This window comes from Teleopsis dalmanni, chromosome 2 (assembly GCF_002237135.1).
Source record: "Teleopsis dalmanni isolate 2A chromosome 2, ASM223713v2, whole genome shotgun sequence".
Lineage (NCBI taxonomy): Eukaryota > Metazoa > Arthropoda > Insecta > Diptera > Diopsidae > Teleopsis > Teleopsis dalmanni.
In genome coordinates, this window is record NC_051847.1 from 90,424,356 (window position 1) to 90,444,643 (window position 20,288).

Sequence of the window (20,288 nt, forward strand, 5' to 3'; positions counted from 1 at the left end):
AAGATACACACTTGGATAGATAAAATTATGTATTATTTATTCAATTTATCCAATTAAATTTCAAAATAAATATGAATTAAATTTTTGAAAAAAGCCATTTTAAGGAAATACCAGATTTTGAATAAAAATTTATTACCACCTAAGTTCTTGTTTATGAGAACTGATTATGATAATTAAATGTATCTAAGATACTCGTAAGATTGTGTTCGTATGATAGACATGAAGTATCAAGGCAAAAATATGACCAGAAGCGCAAACTAAATTAATGGAACAACGATTTTCGTTTGTCTTTTCAGGTGATCTGATTTATGAACGAACCACGAAGATCAAAGTTCTGAAAACACGGAAGCGGTCTAAAAACATCAAAAGGTTTTTGTTTAATATCTTTATCTTTTTCAATTTTCATTAATAAAGATTGCTACGCTATTCATTGTTGAACTGGTGTAATTTTTTTAGCAAATTGCTCAAGCACAGATACATCGAATAAGGCTTGATTTATAATAATATGAGTGTTCTCTGTGGTTGGAAAATCACTAATTGACAATGCTTGTGTAAGACTCAATATACATAGCTATTTATTTCTTAAGCAATCAGTAATTAGTTTAGTGCATATCCCTTTGGCCATTCTTAGGTTTTTGGTGAAAATCATATTTGATATAATTTTTATGGTATCGCACTGTATGAACTTATTATTGTACTCCAACCTTATTGTATTTCAACGTAGATATTTCAAACCATTATTCTTAGTCAACAGGAATGATTAGAAGAAACACTTGAATTTATCGACACAATGAACTTTGGGTTCATTAAAACTAAACAACAAAGTATATTGTGAAATTTATTCAAAAGAACTAAGAATAACCTCACACCAAAGATTTTTTCCTCTGTTGATTGTTCGATTTGTCGTGATTTATCCCTGTTGAGGAGGTTCCATTCATCTCGACAATGCTTTGACGTGAATTTAGCACCTCCATATTCGATATGCTAACTGCTACATGAGTAGGGGAATTTTCAGGATTTTCCAGGTTACCCCATGAAGACATTTATACATTAGGATTTATTTCAATCCCAAATATCATTTTATTTGCATACATATGGTCGATCGTTAATATAAAAACACATTTGTGTTGCGAGTGGCTTGATTTAACTATAGACGCTCGCTTTAGTCACAACTAGCTTGATGAAAAAGACGCTGAAAAAGTTGTGTATTGCGCCTAGCTTCATTACTCCTTCAAGATCTTACCACTAAGGGTGACCTACCAGTAACTACGCTACTAACGGCATTGCTCGAAAAAATATTGCAACCGCTAAACCCCCTACCACGACAAGGTGACAATTCCCGTTAGGCCCTATGCTCCACGCGATGAAGGGGACTACAGTAAATAAGTAAATAATGAATTACTTGATTTCTACAGTATTTTTTAACGAGAATACTTTGCTTTTTAAGAAGCAGCTGAACTGCTGCAAAACAATGTAGTCACATCTTTAACTGAATATATTCTTACTTTTAACTTAAAGTCAGTCATTTCCTGTCGTAAAAGCCTCAACGAAATGGCTTAGCAGAATATTATTTAAGTTTCGGACACAGCTTTATAGTGAGAAACTCTTTTCCAAATGATACTGCCAAGAAACGAACTTTTTCTAGAAAAAAAATAGAATCGTGTTCATGTAGCTGCCTGTAAACTTATCATCGGGAAAATATTTCTAAACGAAGTAGATGAGTGATGGAATTGTGCAATACCATAAAAAAATCACAGAGTTTTCTTATAATGCGAAGAAATGAAATCAAAGTACTTATATAAAACAGTGTCACTCTGCATTCAAGGTCGATACACCTCAAGAATGGGCTTAACTTCAAATGACTACTGCAGAACCTGCTATGATGAGGAGTAAGAAAAGAACATCAAACAAATTCTCTATTTCTGTCTAGTGCATAATAAAAAAATAATGAATATATTTGGTAGTGCTTATGTGGGGACATATTATATGTTGTTAACATTATGACAGAATCAGAATTAATAACTCTTCTGTAAGGTCACAAGTTATGTTACTGTACATGTATACTTTAACGTAAGGCAATTACTATTATTATTATTATGGAAAAGGGATAGAACAATGCGACCTAAAAGAGTTATTGTGCCCTTTAGTCGGAGTAGAGTGTTTCTCCTAGTCCGATTTCTTTAAAGAAAGATAGTATATGGCCTATCTTTACTAGTCTTGAATCCATGAAATATCTTCCAAGATGCTTCTTCCCCCACATATGGTATGAAACCACCACTCTCTTCTTTACATTATCTGCAGTCTGAGTTGGATTGGATTCCTGACTTTGTTAGGTGATTATTCAATCTACAGTGACCGGTTAGTAATCTCGTAATAATTCTTAGATTATTCTTTGTTTGTTCTATACAATCCTTGAAGCGTTTTATGTTACGTTGTAAGTCTTTAAAATCATTTTAGATTATGATAGTCTTGGTAGCTTTTCACAGTATATATCAATGTAGGCAACTACTATAATGAACTAATTTATTTTAATAACAAATACTTAAATTTATAAAAGATTTGTCATATTTTATTGCTGTTCAGTAATTGCTAAATAACTCTATTACGAACACAAATTAATACACTTCATTAAACTTAGCATTGAACTACCTTAAAAGTCAGATTTTATTACGCTATTTAATGCTGAACTAGTTTAGTAATGCCTATTGTTACTAGAAGGGACAATGATACACCTAAACCTATTAAATTTATTGTGTTAAGTAATAGTTTATATATGATGCTACGTATTCGTTATTTATCAAACTCTGAAGTGGTTATTCAATGTGCAAAATGGGCTGAAACATCAATATTGGACATGAGTCATTTTATAAAATATATGCGTTTTTGTTAAATATATTTTCTCACGAGTATACTATATATAAAAACTAATTTGTCTGAAATCCGTGCAAGTTTAACATTTAAAATATTTTGTCTAAAAATAATCGAACTCTTTAAATTGTTAGCGTTCATTATTGATCGACAATTTTAAATAAAAAGACTTTGATTTATAAAAAAAATGCTACTTTTTTATGCTCAATTGGCAAATAAAACACGTTAATTAATTTTATCAAATCATCTATAAAATTTGGATGCTAAATTTCCACAAAGCAAAAAATACTACATAAATTGGGTACGTTTGCGCCGTTGTGGTGGCACCACAAATCATCGCCAGACCGACATATGCTACGCCCCTCGTACTTTTCAGTTTCAGTTCAATAGTCAAAATCAAATAATTTAGTTTAATAAATCGAAATCAACACAAATGCGCCACTTAATCTAATTAATTTTAGTACTTCGCTGCAGTTTTTAATTAATTTTTTTGTTTTTTTTGAAAATTCTTTTAGAATTTTTCACCAACTTTTCACGTTACACGTACAGACACAGACGCAAAAGTGTCCAAGTGCTGACTTTGCATTCAGTTTTTCCCATGCCTTCGCTGTCTTTGTCGCGCTTTCATGGTTTGGTGGTCGACCACAATCGATTCGAATGTTCTATAGCTATTTTGCGAACTCAAATTGTTCAGATGCGCAAAACGAAACGATCGAAAGGTGATCTTCTAATTGATTAGGGACGGAAAATCGAGCGATTATTTCAGTCCGGAACCGTGAACGAGACGCACGCATTTTTGTTGCGGTAATTAGTGGCGTTTTTTTTTCTCGGTCATAAAATCTAAATTGATCAAGTTTACTTAAATTTCCGAATCTAATATAACTCCATTTCTGAATTTTTTAGTTTTAATCCACGAAATTTTGATTCTCTCCTGTTCTCGGCTTAATTTTTAAATACAAAATGGTAAGCAGCTACGAAAAGCATTAAATATACATAATGCGATATAATATTCTAAGAGAAGGAGTTATAGATAAAAGTGCGAATTTAGTAAATAACTGCAGTGTAAATTAAATACTAAATAATATTAAATAATAATAATGGGATATAAAAATTAAAACTGTTTTCTAAAAAAAATTGTTTAGGAATAATATATTACGTCACCAAAAAAAATGTTAATATATATTAAAAATATGTAATAGAATATATTTAAATAATTTATCTGTGCGAAAATATTATGGAAAAAATATTGGTTCATATATGTGATCCTGATAAGGACGCTTTTCGAATTGAAACTCCAGAAAGACATATAAACGGGTATGTGTATCCCATATTCAAAGAGATACATACTCTATAATGTCTTATTAATCAGATGTGTATGTGAGATATCTAAAATATCTTTTTCAATAGTGGTAAGTACAGGCATGATTAAAAATGATCATTCTCTTCGCATTTTCCTTGGATGAAATTATTTCATCAAACGGATATATTTTCACGAGCAAAAGGTAACTCTACATGAATTTACGGAGTTTTGATCAACCAATTTATTAGCCCATTATGGAAGATGGGACGTACAGTAATTTAACCGTTAACTACAGTTTCAAAGAAAGGATTTTAGTAAAAACTATATATTCTATAAAGTATATTCTTAAAAAAAATTTTCAAACTTACAATAAAAATAAATGTACTCAGAGTGAATATATGTAACGGGAAATGGGAAATCCTTAAAATGGTTAACCATTCTTCTGTCGTAATGATAAAAAGTATTTATGATTTTTTATGAAAGACATATTCTTTTTTATTTATTAAAATAAATATTTTAAAATTAACCATTTTTTTGATATTACCATTTAAAAAGTGTTACGATTTTTCAACTAAGATATGTCCATTTTTCATTAAAAGGATATTACGAAATATATATCCAATAAAAAAATTGTTTGAATCTATTCTAGCATTAGTATTCTCAGTAGTTGACAAAAGTAATATTCTTGAGAAATTATGTGATAATGAGTTCATCATCTTCTAAAAAACAAACTCTTTCTTTACTTTCTCTTCTCATTACTTTGGTTGGATTTACTTTAAGATAAAGATAAAAAACAAAATTGTGAAGATATATATTTTAGAGTAATAAAAATTTCATTCTGCGTAGTTATTCTAACACATCTAATTAATAGGAATAGGTCTCAGGTATGATTATAATCTCAAAATCACTTTTCTTAATATGGAAAACATATTTCACAATCCGCATTTTACAAAATGAATTTGTTGAAGTGAAAAATATTTTGTATTAACAAACTTTTTAATTTGTTTTTGTTTGAGATACAATAGACATACCATATCTTTTGAAGTTATCTTTTTAAACAAATATATTTGATTTAACTGTTTTATATAAAAGTATGTATAATTTGTATATATATTTGTTTAAAATTTTGTTGACACATGTTAACAATTAAAATGATTTGTGGATGATTAATAAAATTTTAGGAATAAAAAAGTTCGATATAACTAATTGATGTATAATTTGATATATGTTGGATCATTAGATAAAATCTGACAAATGTGTATACTAAAGACTTTTAAAAAGCCGAATATTATGTTTTTATATTGCCATCAATTTATTGTTTGTATATATGTTTATTATGCATATATACTCGTTTTGTATTGCTCATAATAATACCAGCTTTAAGCTGGTAAAGATTTAAAGCCGTAGATTTTTATTAAGAATAAATTATGGATTTCAACTGATGTGATCCTTTGACAGATTGATTATTTGAGGAGACGAAATTTTGTTATTTGTTATTTTATTATTACTTTGTCAATAAGATCTTATAGTCAATATCATATGGAATACATTGGGTTGAGTTTCTAATCTCGTAATGAATTAAATGAAAATTCTAACTCAAGACTTCATACACCAGATAAATGATTTTTGTAAATGTAATGATGTTTAGATTATAAGATTTATTCGAACTTCGTAAAAAATGAAGTATAGCAATTACTGATACATAATTGGTAAATTGCTATATACGTCGAAACGATTAGTTATACAGTGGGTTGTCTATTGGACAATTATATTACTTTAATATTAATTTTGGCATTTGCATATTATTGAAGTAATTTTAACAACAATTTTAATTGTATTAAAAGCAATATCAGTGCTGTCTAACCCACGATAAATGAGCCTTACTTAAACATCAACAGATGTATAACGATCCCTTGTGATAATAAAAAAGATATTGCATGAATATCTATATCTGTTGTTGAGTCTCCAGTAAAACCTATTTAAAAACCGTGAGAACGCATTGTGCAGACTTCCCAGTTATCATTATTTTAATCTAGAAAGGAGCGATACCTCAAAATGATAATGAAAGTAATTTTTAAGTGTAAACCTATATTCATTAATTTTCTTGTCGCCTATGTTTTGCTCAATTCAATAAACTGTAAGACACAGGAATTGTATTTGGCATACCAAATAGATTAATTAGAATGATAAATTATGTAAAAAGATAAACTTTGAAACCCAGAGAACTTTTAAAAACTGGAAAACTAATAAGGTGATGGTACATTGGCTTTACTATGCAACCTCACACTTGAAATAGTAATATACAAAGGAAATGGTTTTCCAAATATTGTCTTAGATACTTGCGTTTAAAGACGATATAAAAACTATTTCTATTCCATGGGAAGAAGTAGAAAGGAATAAGCTAGACTTACGAAACTTGGTTCAACGTTTAAATTTAAAGATAAGTTGACCAAAACAAAAGCCCATCCAGTCAGCTTCAAATGATTATGTTACAATAGTTCATATAATAGATAGGCAAATGGAAATACTAGAGGCTTAGAATGCTTCTAAATTGGTATTTTAGAAGAAAGTCATACGTGGGTACTAGTATGTCAGATCTTATATACTGCAAACATGCCGGAATTTCAAAGCGGACTACTTACTGAAAGATCAAATATACAAATATATAAGTCATGACTAGGTCTTTGGCGACATATGCATCAGAGATATGAACGATCTCCAGAATGAATGGATATGCTTTAAAATACTTGCGACTAAAATTTTACAATTTTTTGTTCTTTGCTTCAAAGAACATCTGACGTCAGCGATATGACTCCAAACTACACCAGTTTCACAATAACAATACGTAGTATTTAATATGAAACTTGCGTGCCTAAGAGGGGCAGGACATATTTTAAGAAGGAATAAGGTAGTTTCTCTAGAGGAGTACTTCGGTTTCTGATAAAATCTGCTAAGTTGGTAACTAAATTTAAAATCTGCTATTGGAAGGACGCAAAATACGATATTACCAAAATTTCTTTGATTAATTTGACGAATTTGATAAGGTACGAGAAAGGACTAATATGCAAAAAAATCACTAATGGTTGATTTACACAAACAAAAATACTTTGAAAATCATTCCATAATTTTCAAAGATCATTTCTGGATTCAATGAACTAAAATATATTTGAATAACTACATTCAATTTCGAGTAGATAAAAAAAATAAAGAAATTCATTGAAATAAAAAAAAGCACTAACATATAGTAGAGGCATCGACAACAGAAGTTTGAAGAGATAATATAATTATATTATTTAATACAATTCAATCCCTAACGGTTTTGTTAAAATTTGTGAAGAAAAAATATTTTTAAGAAGTTATTTTTTTTATACTTATTAAGCTTAACATTTAACTAATAAATAATATATAAATTTTATTTTTTTTCATTATTTTGCAGTCAGAGGAAGAGTATGATAAGGAACAACTCAGAAGTACGTTCAATAATCTTACTTATTATTAATTTGATTATATCTACTTTTTACTATATGTGAATACAGTTTTGCGTAATGCCTTCAAAGCCTTCGATCATGACGAAAAGGGCGTTATTGACTACGCTGATGTGCAGACAATATTAGAAATACTTGGACAAAAATTAGACGATAAAGCCACAAAAACTTTGATCAAAGAAGTCGACAAGGCCAACAGTGGGAGATTAAATTTCAATCAATTTTGTCGTCTAGCAGCGCGGTTTGTTGAAGTGGAAGAAGATCAAGGCGCCTTAGCTAGTGAACTTAAAGAAGCGTTCCGTGTTTATGATAAAGAGGGTAAAGGTTATCTGACGGTTCAGACGCTACGTGATATTCTTCACGAACTTGATGATAAATTGAGTAAAAATGACTTGGATATGATCATTGAAGAAATTGATGCTGATGGCTCTGGTACTGTTGATTTTGATGGTATGTATTTTCATAACATAATTTTTATAGAAACAAAATAAATAAAATGTTTTCAAAACATTAAAACGTTATAATAATATTAACTCAATTAATACATTAATATAATATATTATTAACTCAGCTTGAAAATTGAGTACTTCTTGTGGATACAAGATATGTTTTGAATTTAAAAAATAACGAAGCAATTTAAACTGCTTTTGATTTTTTTGCCAATTTCTAAAAAAAATTTATTTGAAACATTAGTTTAGCTTTTAAATTATAAATATTTTTTTGTTTATTTTTTACTTACAGAATTCATGCAAGTGATGACAGGTAAAAATGTTTATGACATTTCAATTAATCGTCAGTTTGTCTTTGAACCCAGCTTGTCACACAATTCCTGTCCTGACCGTCGATATCGTCTTCATCGCCGTATTGAAACTTATTTTGATCGTTTATACGAACAAATGTTACGTCCATTCGATTGGTTTTATCAACAAAGTGTGCGCACATTCTCCCATCCCTCTCCGAAAGTAATATGTCATATAATAAAATCAAATAAAAACCCAAGAAATATTAATAACGTGAATGTGAATGCTGTACCCTGTTGTTATCGTCCAACCTATCGTCCGCGCTTCCCTAAGTGGGTGCCTATTTTGACTTTGTATCGAGAAGTTGTGCAAAATCCTTTCAAACGTCGTCGTCAGTACATGATCACATACGATTAACATGTTCGATTTTTGATCCTGTGCCTGTTTAATGCAGTTTGCTACCCACCGCTCACTTTCATTTGTTCATTTGTGTTACCTTGCATTTTAATGTTATTTTAATCACTGCCAATTAATGTTTTTACAATATATTAATTTATTATAATTTAATATTAATATCAGCACTAACCGCTGCTTCTCCATTTCTTATAGGTTAAACTTTTTAAGTAACGAAAGTACAAAATTATTTAAATATTTAGTTATATTTTGGCTGCTAATACGTATGTATCTCTTTTTGTAGTTGATGTAGAAATATCGAATATATATGAAATATAACACACTGTAATCATTTTATTTTTGCATCAATAAAAGAGTTAAATATATATATTACTTTAGTGTTTCATTTTAAAATAGTTGGTTGCATGTTTCTTTACAATCTTTAATATAATAAAAAAGTATATTTTAAATACTAAATATCGGTTGTTCTTATGTATATATATAATTTACTCGCCTTTAACGTTTCAATATCTCATATTAATTTTTGCTTTTAATTTTAAGTATACTAGTTCAGTCCTCGCCTATTCTTAATAACTCTACTGCTTTGGCTTAAACCGAAAGTTTACTTCTTCCTATTCTAAATTTATAAATTTATAAATAAATTCTAAATTTTCAGATAACTTCGAAAAATAGTTCTTATAAAATACTTAGTATAAGTATATTCTGAGTATCTGTTAAGGTTATGTCATATCATGGACATCGAAAAGATTAGCAATTAACCCGTAAGCGAAAAACATTGAGGAAAGTGTAAAAGACATTGAGACATCATCGAAACTATTGGTATACAATATACAATATACATATAAGAATTTATATTTATTTATTATTATTATATATGGGTTTTATTACATTAATAATGGGAGATAATTGAAATTTTTAGTATTAAATTTTAAACTTATTTTAAAGTGTGTAAAAGTATGTGTTGAATAATTAAAAAATAATTAAATATAAGTTTTATTACAATTTAATTGTATAAAATATTTACTATTGTTATTTAATTATATTGAATATTTATTTTCTGAAAAAGAATTATAGTTAATAAACAAGTTATAGTTTAAAATTTCGGTTTATTTAAAATTGAATGTATGAAGCAATAGAATATAGGGAGTCCACAGCTTAAGTATGGTCTAAATTTACATATAAAACAAATTTTTCCTTTTTGCGTATTGGTTGTACCGCAAGTAACATAAACATTATAAAGCAGTTATGATCTTTACATATCTTGCCTTCTTCAAGGAAGCGAAGTTTCGCCGATTTTTTGTGTAACAAAATTTAGGGCTACAGAGCTTGTGTGAAATTTAAATAGAATTAAGTAGAGGAAAACATTAGAATGTTAATGAAGGCTTGTTTCGACGCTACTCTGCGTCGAATTTATATAACGCTTTCAAAGAGGTTGAAAGAACAATGAAAATGATGGAGGGTCCAGACGTCCCTCCAACGATGAAACCGCGAACAAAATTGATGAGATTATGATTGTTAAAAAGAAAATTACCGTGAAACAAACTACTGAAGAAAGAGAAATGTCATACGATTCATGCATAAAGGAAAATTTTGATAACCTGTGTTAATCCAATAGTTCATTCATAGATACATACTTTATTATTGAATACAAGGTCATATTGCTAATTTCACAATACATAATTAGTTAAAAATTTGTCTCCAATTTATCATGAATTCACATTAATATAATTAAGAGAAATCTTTCAACTAAAAAAAATCCGTATTTCATTTACCATCATTTACGTTATTCTAGAAAAATATAACCTTCATATTCAATGAAATAATTTACAGATATTTTTGGGAGCTGATTATTACTGAGAAGTTATAATATTATTTTATGATCGTTTTAAGCGGTTTGGGAATTAGAATAATATTTTTTTAAATATTTTAATTGCAATTAAAATTTATACATGTAAGAGTAATAAAATTAAAACAATAGATCACTCTTATGAGTTTAAGTTCGTTTTATTATTTATCGAAAGATAATCACACACGAAAATTATAATGTTTAATATTTGAAACGCTAGCACGCGGTGATCGACCAAAACCCATTCACTGACTGCCTGTTTCGTTTTTGCTTTTTGTTTCTTTTTCCTTTTCAGTCAGGGCTGCCATCCTCTTACAGCTTGGCCTTTCCTGCTGCTTCGGATCGTCCTCGATCCGTGATTGTCGAGTTGTTTCCTTCGTCTTCGTCAGCACCTTCGTCTTGACCGTCGCAGAACTGAGGTAAAGCACACCATGATTTCATTTTGTCGCTGGAGTAAACCGACGAATAATGGCGCTGAGTACGTTGGGAACCAGGTATGTCTTGCACGACATAGCGATCATTACCTAGTACGCGTGTAATTTAAAATGGGCCTTTATATCTGGGTTCAAGTTTACGTGAGGTGCCGGTGCATGGTGCCTCGTATTCAACCACAACCAAGTCGTCAACGTTGTACTTAGTCGGTGTTGAGTGCTTTTTGTCATAACGTTGTTTAGCCTTTAGTCGTTCTGCATTCAGCCGCTTTACTGCTTCATTACGATTGTTCGTTAGATTGTCGTTCAGTATATCATCTCGCTGTAGAACAAGCACTATCTTATTCTGTAGTATATCTCGTGGTTTAAAATTGAACAACAGTTCTTGTGGCGTTCGAGAAGTCGTTTTATTGCGCATACTGTTTATCGACCATTGAATCGTACGAAGGGACTCGTCCCAGCGCTTGTCGTTATTTATCGTAGGTAATAGCATAGAGAGTATAGTTCTATTGCATCGCTCGACTAAGCCATTTGCTCGTGGTGTTCGTACAGAATTAGATATATGTTGAATGTCGTTCTCGTTGCAAAACCGTTTGAATTCTTTCGATGTGAATGCCGACCCGCGATCCGATATAATTCTCTGTGGCATTCCCACATAACTACTTATTTCACTGAGAACGTCGATTACATGTCGTGTCGCTGTACTTTTCACTGCTCGAATAATTGTAAAACGTGTGAACGCGTCGATAACAACCAACATGTGCTCTTTTTGTTTTGAGCTTTTCGGAAAGGGCCCTAAGTGATCGACGTGTACGGTTCGGAACGGTATTGCTTCAATTTCGCTAATGTGCAGTTCGCCTTCCTTTTTACCTCCTGGCACCTTATTATATGTGCAGTCGATGCAAGATTTTAAATATGATTTTACAAAGTTACGCATGCGAGCAAACCACATATGCTCGCTTATTCGTGCAATCGTTTTCTCTAGACCCAAATGCCCAGCTTTATCGTGGGCGTTATACACAACTTGCCATCGCAATCCTTTCGGAACCACCCAAAGATTTTTGTCTTTCATCTTTTTGTATAGTCTGCCATGCTGTAAAATAAAATCTTTGCCAACCGTTGCATCGCCATTACGTAAATTATTGACTGTTTGTTTGATGGATTCATCTTGAAGCTGCATTCCGAAGAGCCAATTATCATGGCTTACTTGTATTTTATCGACTCGTAGAGATGCTGTTTCTAACTCACGTGATGCTTCGACTGGGGCACGACTCAATGCGTCTACATGAGCCATTCGTTGGCCTGCACGATGTTCTATTTCGATGTCAAATTCCTGAATACGAAGCCACCACCTTGCAATGCGTGGTATAAGCTCCCGTTTTCTCATGACCGTGTTCAATGCGTTACAGTCTGTGATGACTTTTATTCGTTTCCCATATATATAGTACTTAAACCTTTCTATTGCTTCTACTACTGCAAGAGTTTCGAGTTCATAGCTGTGATACTTCCTTTCGTTATCCGTAGTAGCTCGACTATAATAAATAACCGGTTTCCATCCAGCACACTCTTTTTGCATTAATGCGCCTGCCAAACCTACAGCGCTAGCATCCGTATGTACTTGATGTTCTGCCTCCGCCCTATATGCTGTCAGCACAGGTCGCGAGACTAAAATTGCCTTTAACTCTTCGAAAGCATCGTTTTCTTTGTTTGTCCACTTAAACGTTTGATCCTTTCGCAATAACTGATTTAATGGAGCGCCAATAACTGCGTACCCTGGCACGAATTTTCTAAAATATCCACTCAAGCCAAGGAACTTTCTGACTTCTGTGACGTTTTCTGGTGTTTTGAACTCGCGTACAGCTTTTGTTTTAGCCATCCCGGGCGCAATACCATCTGGGTTCAACTCGTGGCCTAAAAATTCAATGGTAGTTTTCAAAAATTCGCACTTACTTAGGTTGAGAGTAACCTTCGCTTTACCCAACGCTCTTAAGACACGCTCTAATTTTTCGTACTTTTCGTTCACCGTTACACTACCAATTAGTATGTCGTCCATATAATTCATCATGTCATCAGGTTTTACAGTTTCCCTTATCTTAGCGATAAGACGTTGAAAAACTGCCGGAGCATTTTTAAGTCCGAACGGCATTCGCTTGAATTCGTATAATCCTTCGGTTGTAATAAACGCAGTAAACTTTCGACTATTTTCCTCAATGGGAATTTGATAATACCCGCTGTTTAGGTCTAAGACCGTAAAGTATTTAAAACGTTTTGCTTTCTGTAATTGTTCTTCAATATTCGGAGTTGGAAATATTTCTTTTTTCATATGCTGATTTAACTGTCGAAAATCTACACATAACCGATCGCTACCGTTTTTCTTTTTCACCAGAATTATGGGACTTGCATATTCAGAATTAGATTTACTTATGATGCCACTATCCAGTAATTCCTTTATCATATCTGCGATTACATGTTTCTTCGGTTCAGGTACACGAAACGGTTTTTGGGCTATTGGTATATTAGTATCGAGTTCAATATTCATTTCCATGAGGTCGGTGCATCCAATATCACGTACTCCCGTTGCGAACACATCAGAGTATTTGTTCATTAAACTAATTAACTCAGTTTTAACAAACCGTTCATCGATTCCACATTTGATTTTATCGTCGCATAACTGCTTATGTTCGTTTTTCTTAACAATTTTTCCGCATACATTTTCAAAAGTTGTTTCCCCATTTACCACCGTCATTCGCATACTTTTTAACATATCTTGCCCTAGCAAGAGATCCACCTGCAACAGTTCGTTGTCTACTACGTACAGACATACAACTCGCTCAAGGCTGTCTATTTTCATGTTAACGTGTATTTTTGTATGTGCGTAAACAACACCACCGCAAAAACCATTTATCTTAAGGGTACATTCTTCTTTAACGCATTTGAGACAATTCGCTGCCATCTGCCTAATCATACTACATTCACTGCCAGTATCGATCAGTGCCGTGAATGTATGATCGTTAATCGAAACAACTTTCTCCAACTGATTGCCTTGAATAACTGTCTTATTCACAGTTTTCGTCGTACGTGTTCCTACGCTTTTCTTGCCGCAGTTTTCAGGCTCGTTTCTAGAATGTACTTTTTGGCAGTCAACGCACCTACGTCTACGTTGTGGTTGTGGGCATTTCGAAGAAATGTGTCCCTTTTGTTGGCAATTAAAACACACCAACCGCTTATCGTTGTCGCTTTTTCCATCTGCTTTCATTTCAAAATTCAACTACTGTTTGGCGAAACTCACGCATCGAACTAAAACGATTTGCTGCAATAGCAATTTGCAGTTCACGCTGTTTAAGGCCATTTCTCGCATATTTGATAATAGCTGATTCACTAAGTCCGAATTTTTTCCCAAGCGCGCCTATGCGAAAACAGTAGTCGAGGAGACTTTCATTAGTTTTTCGCATCGTTTGTGACATTTTAAAGTGTGTAACAGCCTCATCTGGCACACTACTAAACTCGTCGAGCAAGCCTTTAGATAATTCAACCCAACTCGTATATAAATCCACCGAGGAGTCCAACCAGAGTTTTGCCGCGCCTTTTAACTGGCTATACACCGCTAATAGCAAACATTTCTCGTCCCACTGGTATGCTGCGTAGGCCTTATTTACCCGTTCTATAAATTGCTCGACCGAAATCGAGGCTTCGTCTGTCGGGTCAAATTGAGGAATCGTTGCCGAAATCTCTTTCACCGAAAATTGACTACGCGCCATGCATGTGACCGCGCTACTAGTTGGAGAATTCGATCGTTCTTGATTAATGCGCGTATTTGTTGCACCAACGTTAAGACTTGTTTGCAACATATGCATCATTGAGCTGAACATATCTCGTAGTTCAGTAATTTGCTCCTGTACGTTTGCACTGGCCACTTCGATACTATCCGATCCGACGGCTTCACTTAGACGCAGAATTAGTTCATTTTTAAGGCTTCTGTCGATAGTCCTTCTTCGTGCAGTCGTTCTTTTAATTCCGTTAACTTTAAACTGTTTATTTTTACGCGCAGCATTATGTTTGTTTCAACCGCTTTGAATTTCACAACCAAATGAAATTATTTCTCTACTGTCTATGTAACCCGTACAACACGCGTTCCTTTTTTTTTTTTTACTAATGTCAATTCACTTATATTCTTTTTCTTAGTTCGTTTCGCTTTCACTATTTCAACGTTTCGTATCGTTTCGCTAACGCTAATGTTCGCAGTACACACACGCTTACACACACGTTTAGGAATTTTATACGTTCATTCCTTTCGTTTATTTTTACGTATCGTTGCCGATCATTCGCGGAATTTTTCGTTATGTCAGCGGAGCACACACATTTGCCCAGCGGAGTCTCACTCACGTTTTTGCGTGTACGATCCCACTTCTGATTTGTAAGAGTAATAAAATTAAAACAATAGATCACTCTTATGAGTTTAAGTTCGTTTTATTATTTATCGAAAGATAATCACACACGAAAATTATAATGTTTAATATTTGAAACGCTAGCACGCGGTGATCGACCAAAACCCATTCACTGACTGCCTGTTTCGTTTTTGCTTTTTGTTTCTTTTTCCTTTTCAGTCAGGGCTGCCATCCTCTTACATACATATATATATAAAAATTATTAAGTATATTTTATGTATTTAATAATATATAATAAATTATATAATATATATAATGCATATTTTATATATATATTTATTTATATAATCAAATTTTATGTGATCTTTAATATAAAGATGGATTATCTTAATATGAGTATTTGTAGGCCAAACATTGATATTGAGGAGTAATGATGCTAAGTGCAGTCCACAACGTAGCGTCGGTACTCATAATGAGCGGCTGCAAAAAGTGTCTGTTCTCCTGGTTAGGAGCGGTCTATTTAAAAGTGACCTATCACTACGTGCAAATCTTTCAGGATCGACATTGCGTTTGTAACCCATTGTCAGAGCTTTGCTTCATTCCTTAACTATTTTCTGAAAATAAAATATGAGTCTAAAGCCCATGCAACTACAGTCTCCAAGTGGTACTCATATATGTACGGCGAATCCAACTGCTTCGGCAGCACGCATAAGGGATTTGGAGGTGCGAAACTCACGTTTAAACAGAATCTCTTCGTTAGGTACAACTGTAACCACTTCTTCTTCCACTTCTACGGCCAAATGTACCCCTGGGAACGCAATGGAATGAATAAATATTGATATTGGTACCTATGACTACCAAATAAAGTAAAGCATCTATTTAGATTTTGCTGTAGACATTTTTGCGAGAGGAGAGTTTAAAATTTTATTTTAAAAATAGACGTAGCTGTCAACGATTTTGTAAAGATTATTTAAACCGTGGCTTCAGACCAGATCTGAGCGGTATTTGCACTCATACACTAGTTCTGCATTAGTTCTGGTAGATACACATCGTGTCTTTACGTTAAATAATTTAATTTAATTAATTTTTTAATTATGAAATAATATTGTCAAAAAATTATATTTTATTTAAAAATTAAGAATATATATTATTAAGAATATATTAATTTAAAGTATAAATATGAAGCTGGGTTTATTAATTTCGTTTTGAATTTAACAGAAAGATCTTCGTTGGTCCATTAATTATTAATCAATTAACTGCAGAAATCACATTATTTATATGCATTTTTGTTGTATATTTTGAAAGTGTTTTGTTATTTAAACTTATAAAGCAATGAAGTGCATTTAATTACATTTTTTAATTATTTTGTGATAAAGCGATAATTTTATTTATTCTAATGAATACTTTTTAATTCAAGCCCTTTAGCAGTTAAAATAATTGTAGTTAAAAATAATATTCACGTATAGCAATTAATGGCTATGTTTCGAAAAATAAATTAACTTGAGGTGTAAAGTGATTTCATAAACGTGAGTTTATAATTCTGATATAAATTTAATTAAAAAATTATTTAAATAAAAATTGCCAAACTCAGCTTATATTGGCGCTATAAAAAGTCCATTAAATGCATAGTTGCTCAGTGGTAAAATCATTAAACGTAATGAGTTGATATGTTTTTAGCTCATAAGATTTGCCCAAAATCGACAAATTATGTACGTTCACTTTTAATGGCCACATTTTTTGCAGGTTCAGTTTAGCAAGAATGTCTGTGCCTCCACCCTGAAAAAAGCATACTACGAGAATACCTGAAGCCATTGAAGTGGAACCGATTATTTGATAAATGATTAATGCAGTATTTAAATTGAGAATTGAAGTATTGAATTGGAGCAAAATTTATTGCGAAATTAATTTTAAAAAGTTTGTTCAGCAGAAGTTGAAGTCTATTTATCATTTTTTAACGCCGTTCAGATATTTTCCAAATTAGTTATTTAGATTTTTTAAAAAAATTTTTGTTAATAATTAAAACATAAATTCTTAGCATTACTTTATGTGATTATGAAAATAAAATTAGAATCATTAATATTAAATTTATTAACATTAATTTATATATAAAAAAGTGTTCAAAAAAGTTTCATTAATATTTTTATATTCAGTGCAGCACTTTAAGCGGATGTTTTAAAAATATTGCAATTTCTTGACTTAGATTGGAATAAGTTTGCAACTATTAACAGGTTACTCAGATTTCGATAAATGCATTCTAAGACCATATAACCCTATCTCTATCAATTCTGAATGTCATTCAAGTTGCGCTCTTTCTTGCTCTTATTCTAGCGACTGAACTTGAACATGCTCACATTCAAGAGTTTTCATTCAAGCAAAATTTTTGAAGAATAGGGGTATTTACGCACGCTGTAAGTGTGTTAGTGCAACCACGCAAAAACATGCTTTTGAATGACGAATGCAAGTTTTTGAGGGACAGACTATCATTCATAACAAGTTGGCGAAAAGCTGAATGATGGGCACGCCAACATGTTGGCTACGTGTTATTCAAAGGTGCAGGCTATCATTTTTGAGTAGATTTTCTCTCTTGAATGCCACTCAAAAATGAAAGTCTGTACCGCGTTTAAAGCATTGTATAGAATAAGATAAACTAATGAATTTTTTATGATATTGGCTTTGTTTGAGTTCGATCAATATGTTTATATCAAATGAGTCTTCTGGTTTCGATATAGTTGAGATGCTTAAAAGCAATACTAAAGCTTAGATTAGATCTTGGACTGGCTGTCTTATCAGCAAGTGGTTAAACTGTTAAAAAAAGGCTGAAAATTCAATTCTATGTTGATCCTTTTTTCGAGTCAGCACAACTGGGCACTTTTACTCTTTGATAGCTGGGGGTATTACAGGGTCCCACCCATTCCATTGACTAATTTATGTATTCCTTATAAGCTTTATGATTATTAAGTGATTGATCTAAAATCTGCGTACCTCCCCGTGCGGTAAGTGATTACTCTAAGATTAGATAGTGCTAAGCTAATTGTTATAACGAATTTCTCTGGTTGGACAAATGGATATCAACCTTCAACATCTGGTAGATTTTTTCAACGTTTTTAAGCAATTTCTAAACCATTTTAAGGTATAGGTTTTGTTTATTGTTCTTATGCCAGAAAGTTCATTGCAATCGCGTAATAACCTTGCAGCATACCAACTTTTCTTAATGTGATTGATTGTCCTATGGTTAATATGAATATGTGGTAAATTTTCATTAGGAATTTTAAAAAAGACAATTTTTAAAGAAAAAAACTGTAAATCATTAATGTAACATACTTAGCAGGTTGTACTACTACACTGCCAATACAAATGCTATTACCAGTACAATTGCTATTACCATTGCTGTTGGAGATTAGTTAATAATAGAAGTCATAGCTTATTTAAACATAGAAGAATAAGTCGTTACTAATGGATTAGTTGTAGAAGCCATAGACAGATAAATTTTAGCTGTTTTTATTTTGGACATACGAGTATATACCCATACTATCCAATCATGCCATAAACAGAACTAGGCAGGACATACTCCATATAGCATGAAGGCTAATGGTTTATCTTCTGGTTTTCTTTATTCAAAATCTACAAGTATTGTGCAGTAAACATATATCACTAAACATTTACTTAAGTAAATAATTTATAAATGAATGCTATATTTTTTGAATATTATTTAATCAAAAAATGATATGAATTGACAGATTAATAACTAATCGGTTATTATATCGAAAACAGGATATAAAAATCTCAATAAAACAATACTCTAATATATATTTTACCAGTATTAAGGGTAGAAGTAGTGGCATTATTGTTTCTTATTTTAAATGAGAATACCATATAGCGGGACTCAAGTGATATATTCTCTTAAACCGAGTTGTTTTAACGGATAACTCGGTTCCACTGAGGCTACTCGAGGATGGCTCACGTCTGTAATGGCTATCTAAGAAGAAGAAGGCTCTTATTGAACTAAACTAAGTGTTATAGTTTTGTATTGTTCTATATATGAGTATTCACAGAGAACGTATTTAACGTTTTAATATCCACTTCATAAGAGCGATGCAAAATAGTCTCCCAGAACAACCCAGAGTTGGTGATAAAATAATTCAAAATAAAAGTCGTATTTATGGTGCTTCATAAAAAAGTTCAGTAAATTTTAATTTTAAAACGTCGGATTAAGTTTCTATTAATGTAATTAATTCACGCAATTAATGTAATTAACTTTCGCAGTTATTGTAATTAATGTAATATAAATGACTAATTATAATTTAATGTGAAACTAATCTGAAAAAAATCTTTAGTTTACTAATGAAAATTTTGTTTGCTTATAAAGCAATAATTTCACATCACGGAGTTTAGTCACCCATTATATATATAATGAATATGAATATTTAACTAAATATATGTGTGTTAAATAAACAGTACAAGGGGGTATTACCCATTTGTGAATTTTAGTATTACATGTTAAGTCATGATCATTATCACTCTGTAATAAAAGTTTATATTTAAAGTTGCCTTCGATAATTTTAGTGGTTTTGCATTCCGTTAGGTTAGATCTACATTGTTGTAATCTAATATAATTTAAAAATTGCTTTTACAAAAAACTAAATCTATTAATAGTTTATTAATTTAGAAATCGTTTATAATAAACTTTATTGTATATTTGTATAAAAATTGTTGAAGAGCTTAAAATAATATTATATGTATATGGTGTGTTGTTAGCTGGCTAGATAAATACAATAGTAAAACTTGAATAATAATCCATAATCCATCCAAGCTGTAATAT

At 31.6% G+C, this 20,288-nt stretch overlaps 2 protein-coding genes across 2 annotated transcripts in view; both read left to right on the forward strand.

Annotated features, from left to right (window-relative positions):
- The window catches only part of LOC119676881 (laccase-4-like), a 472,379-nt gene that overhangs the window by 113,665 nt on the left and 338,426 nt on the right, over nt 1-20,288 (forward strand). The gene's annotated exons all lie outside the window — the stretch shown is intronic.
- Nucleotides 3,569-9,179, forward strand: LOC119676885 (troponin C-like). Its single transcript, XM_038088147.1, has 6 exons — nt 3,569-3,672; nt 3,772-3,831; nt 7,605-7,638; nt 7,705-8,103; nt 8,395-8,415; nt 9,003-9,179. The coding sequence occupies exons 2-6, from the start codon at nt 3,829-3,831 to the stop codon at nt 9,005-9,007; spliced, it is 462 nt and encodes a 153-aa protein (XP_037944075.1). The 5' UTR covers nt 3,569-3,672; nt 3,772-3,828; the 3' UTR covers nt 9,008-9,179.

Excerpts from the sequence above, each read along its gene's own strand:
- LOC119676885 (XM_038088147.1), top strand. Across the intron at positions 7,639-7,704 it reads TGATAAGGAACAACTCAGAA|TTTTGCGTAATGCCTTCAAA; the intron begins GTACGTTCAATA and ends ATGTGAATACAG. Across the intron at positions 8,104-8,394 it reads TGGTACTGTTGATTTTGATG|AATTCATGCAAGTGATGACA; the intron begins GTATGTATTTTC and ends TTTTACTTACAG.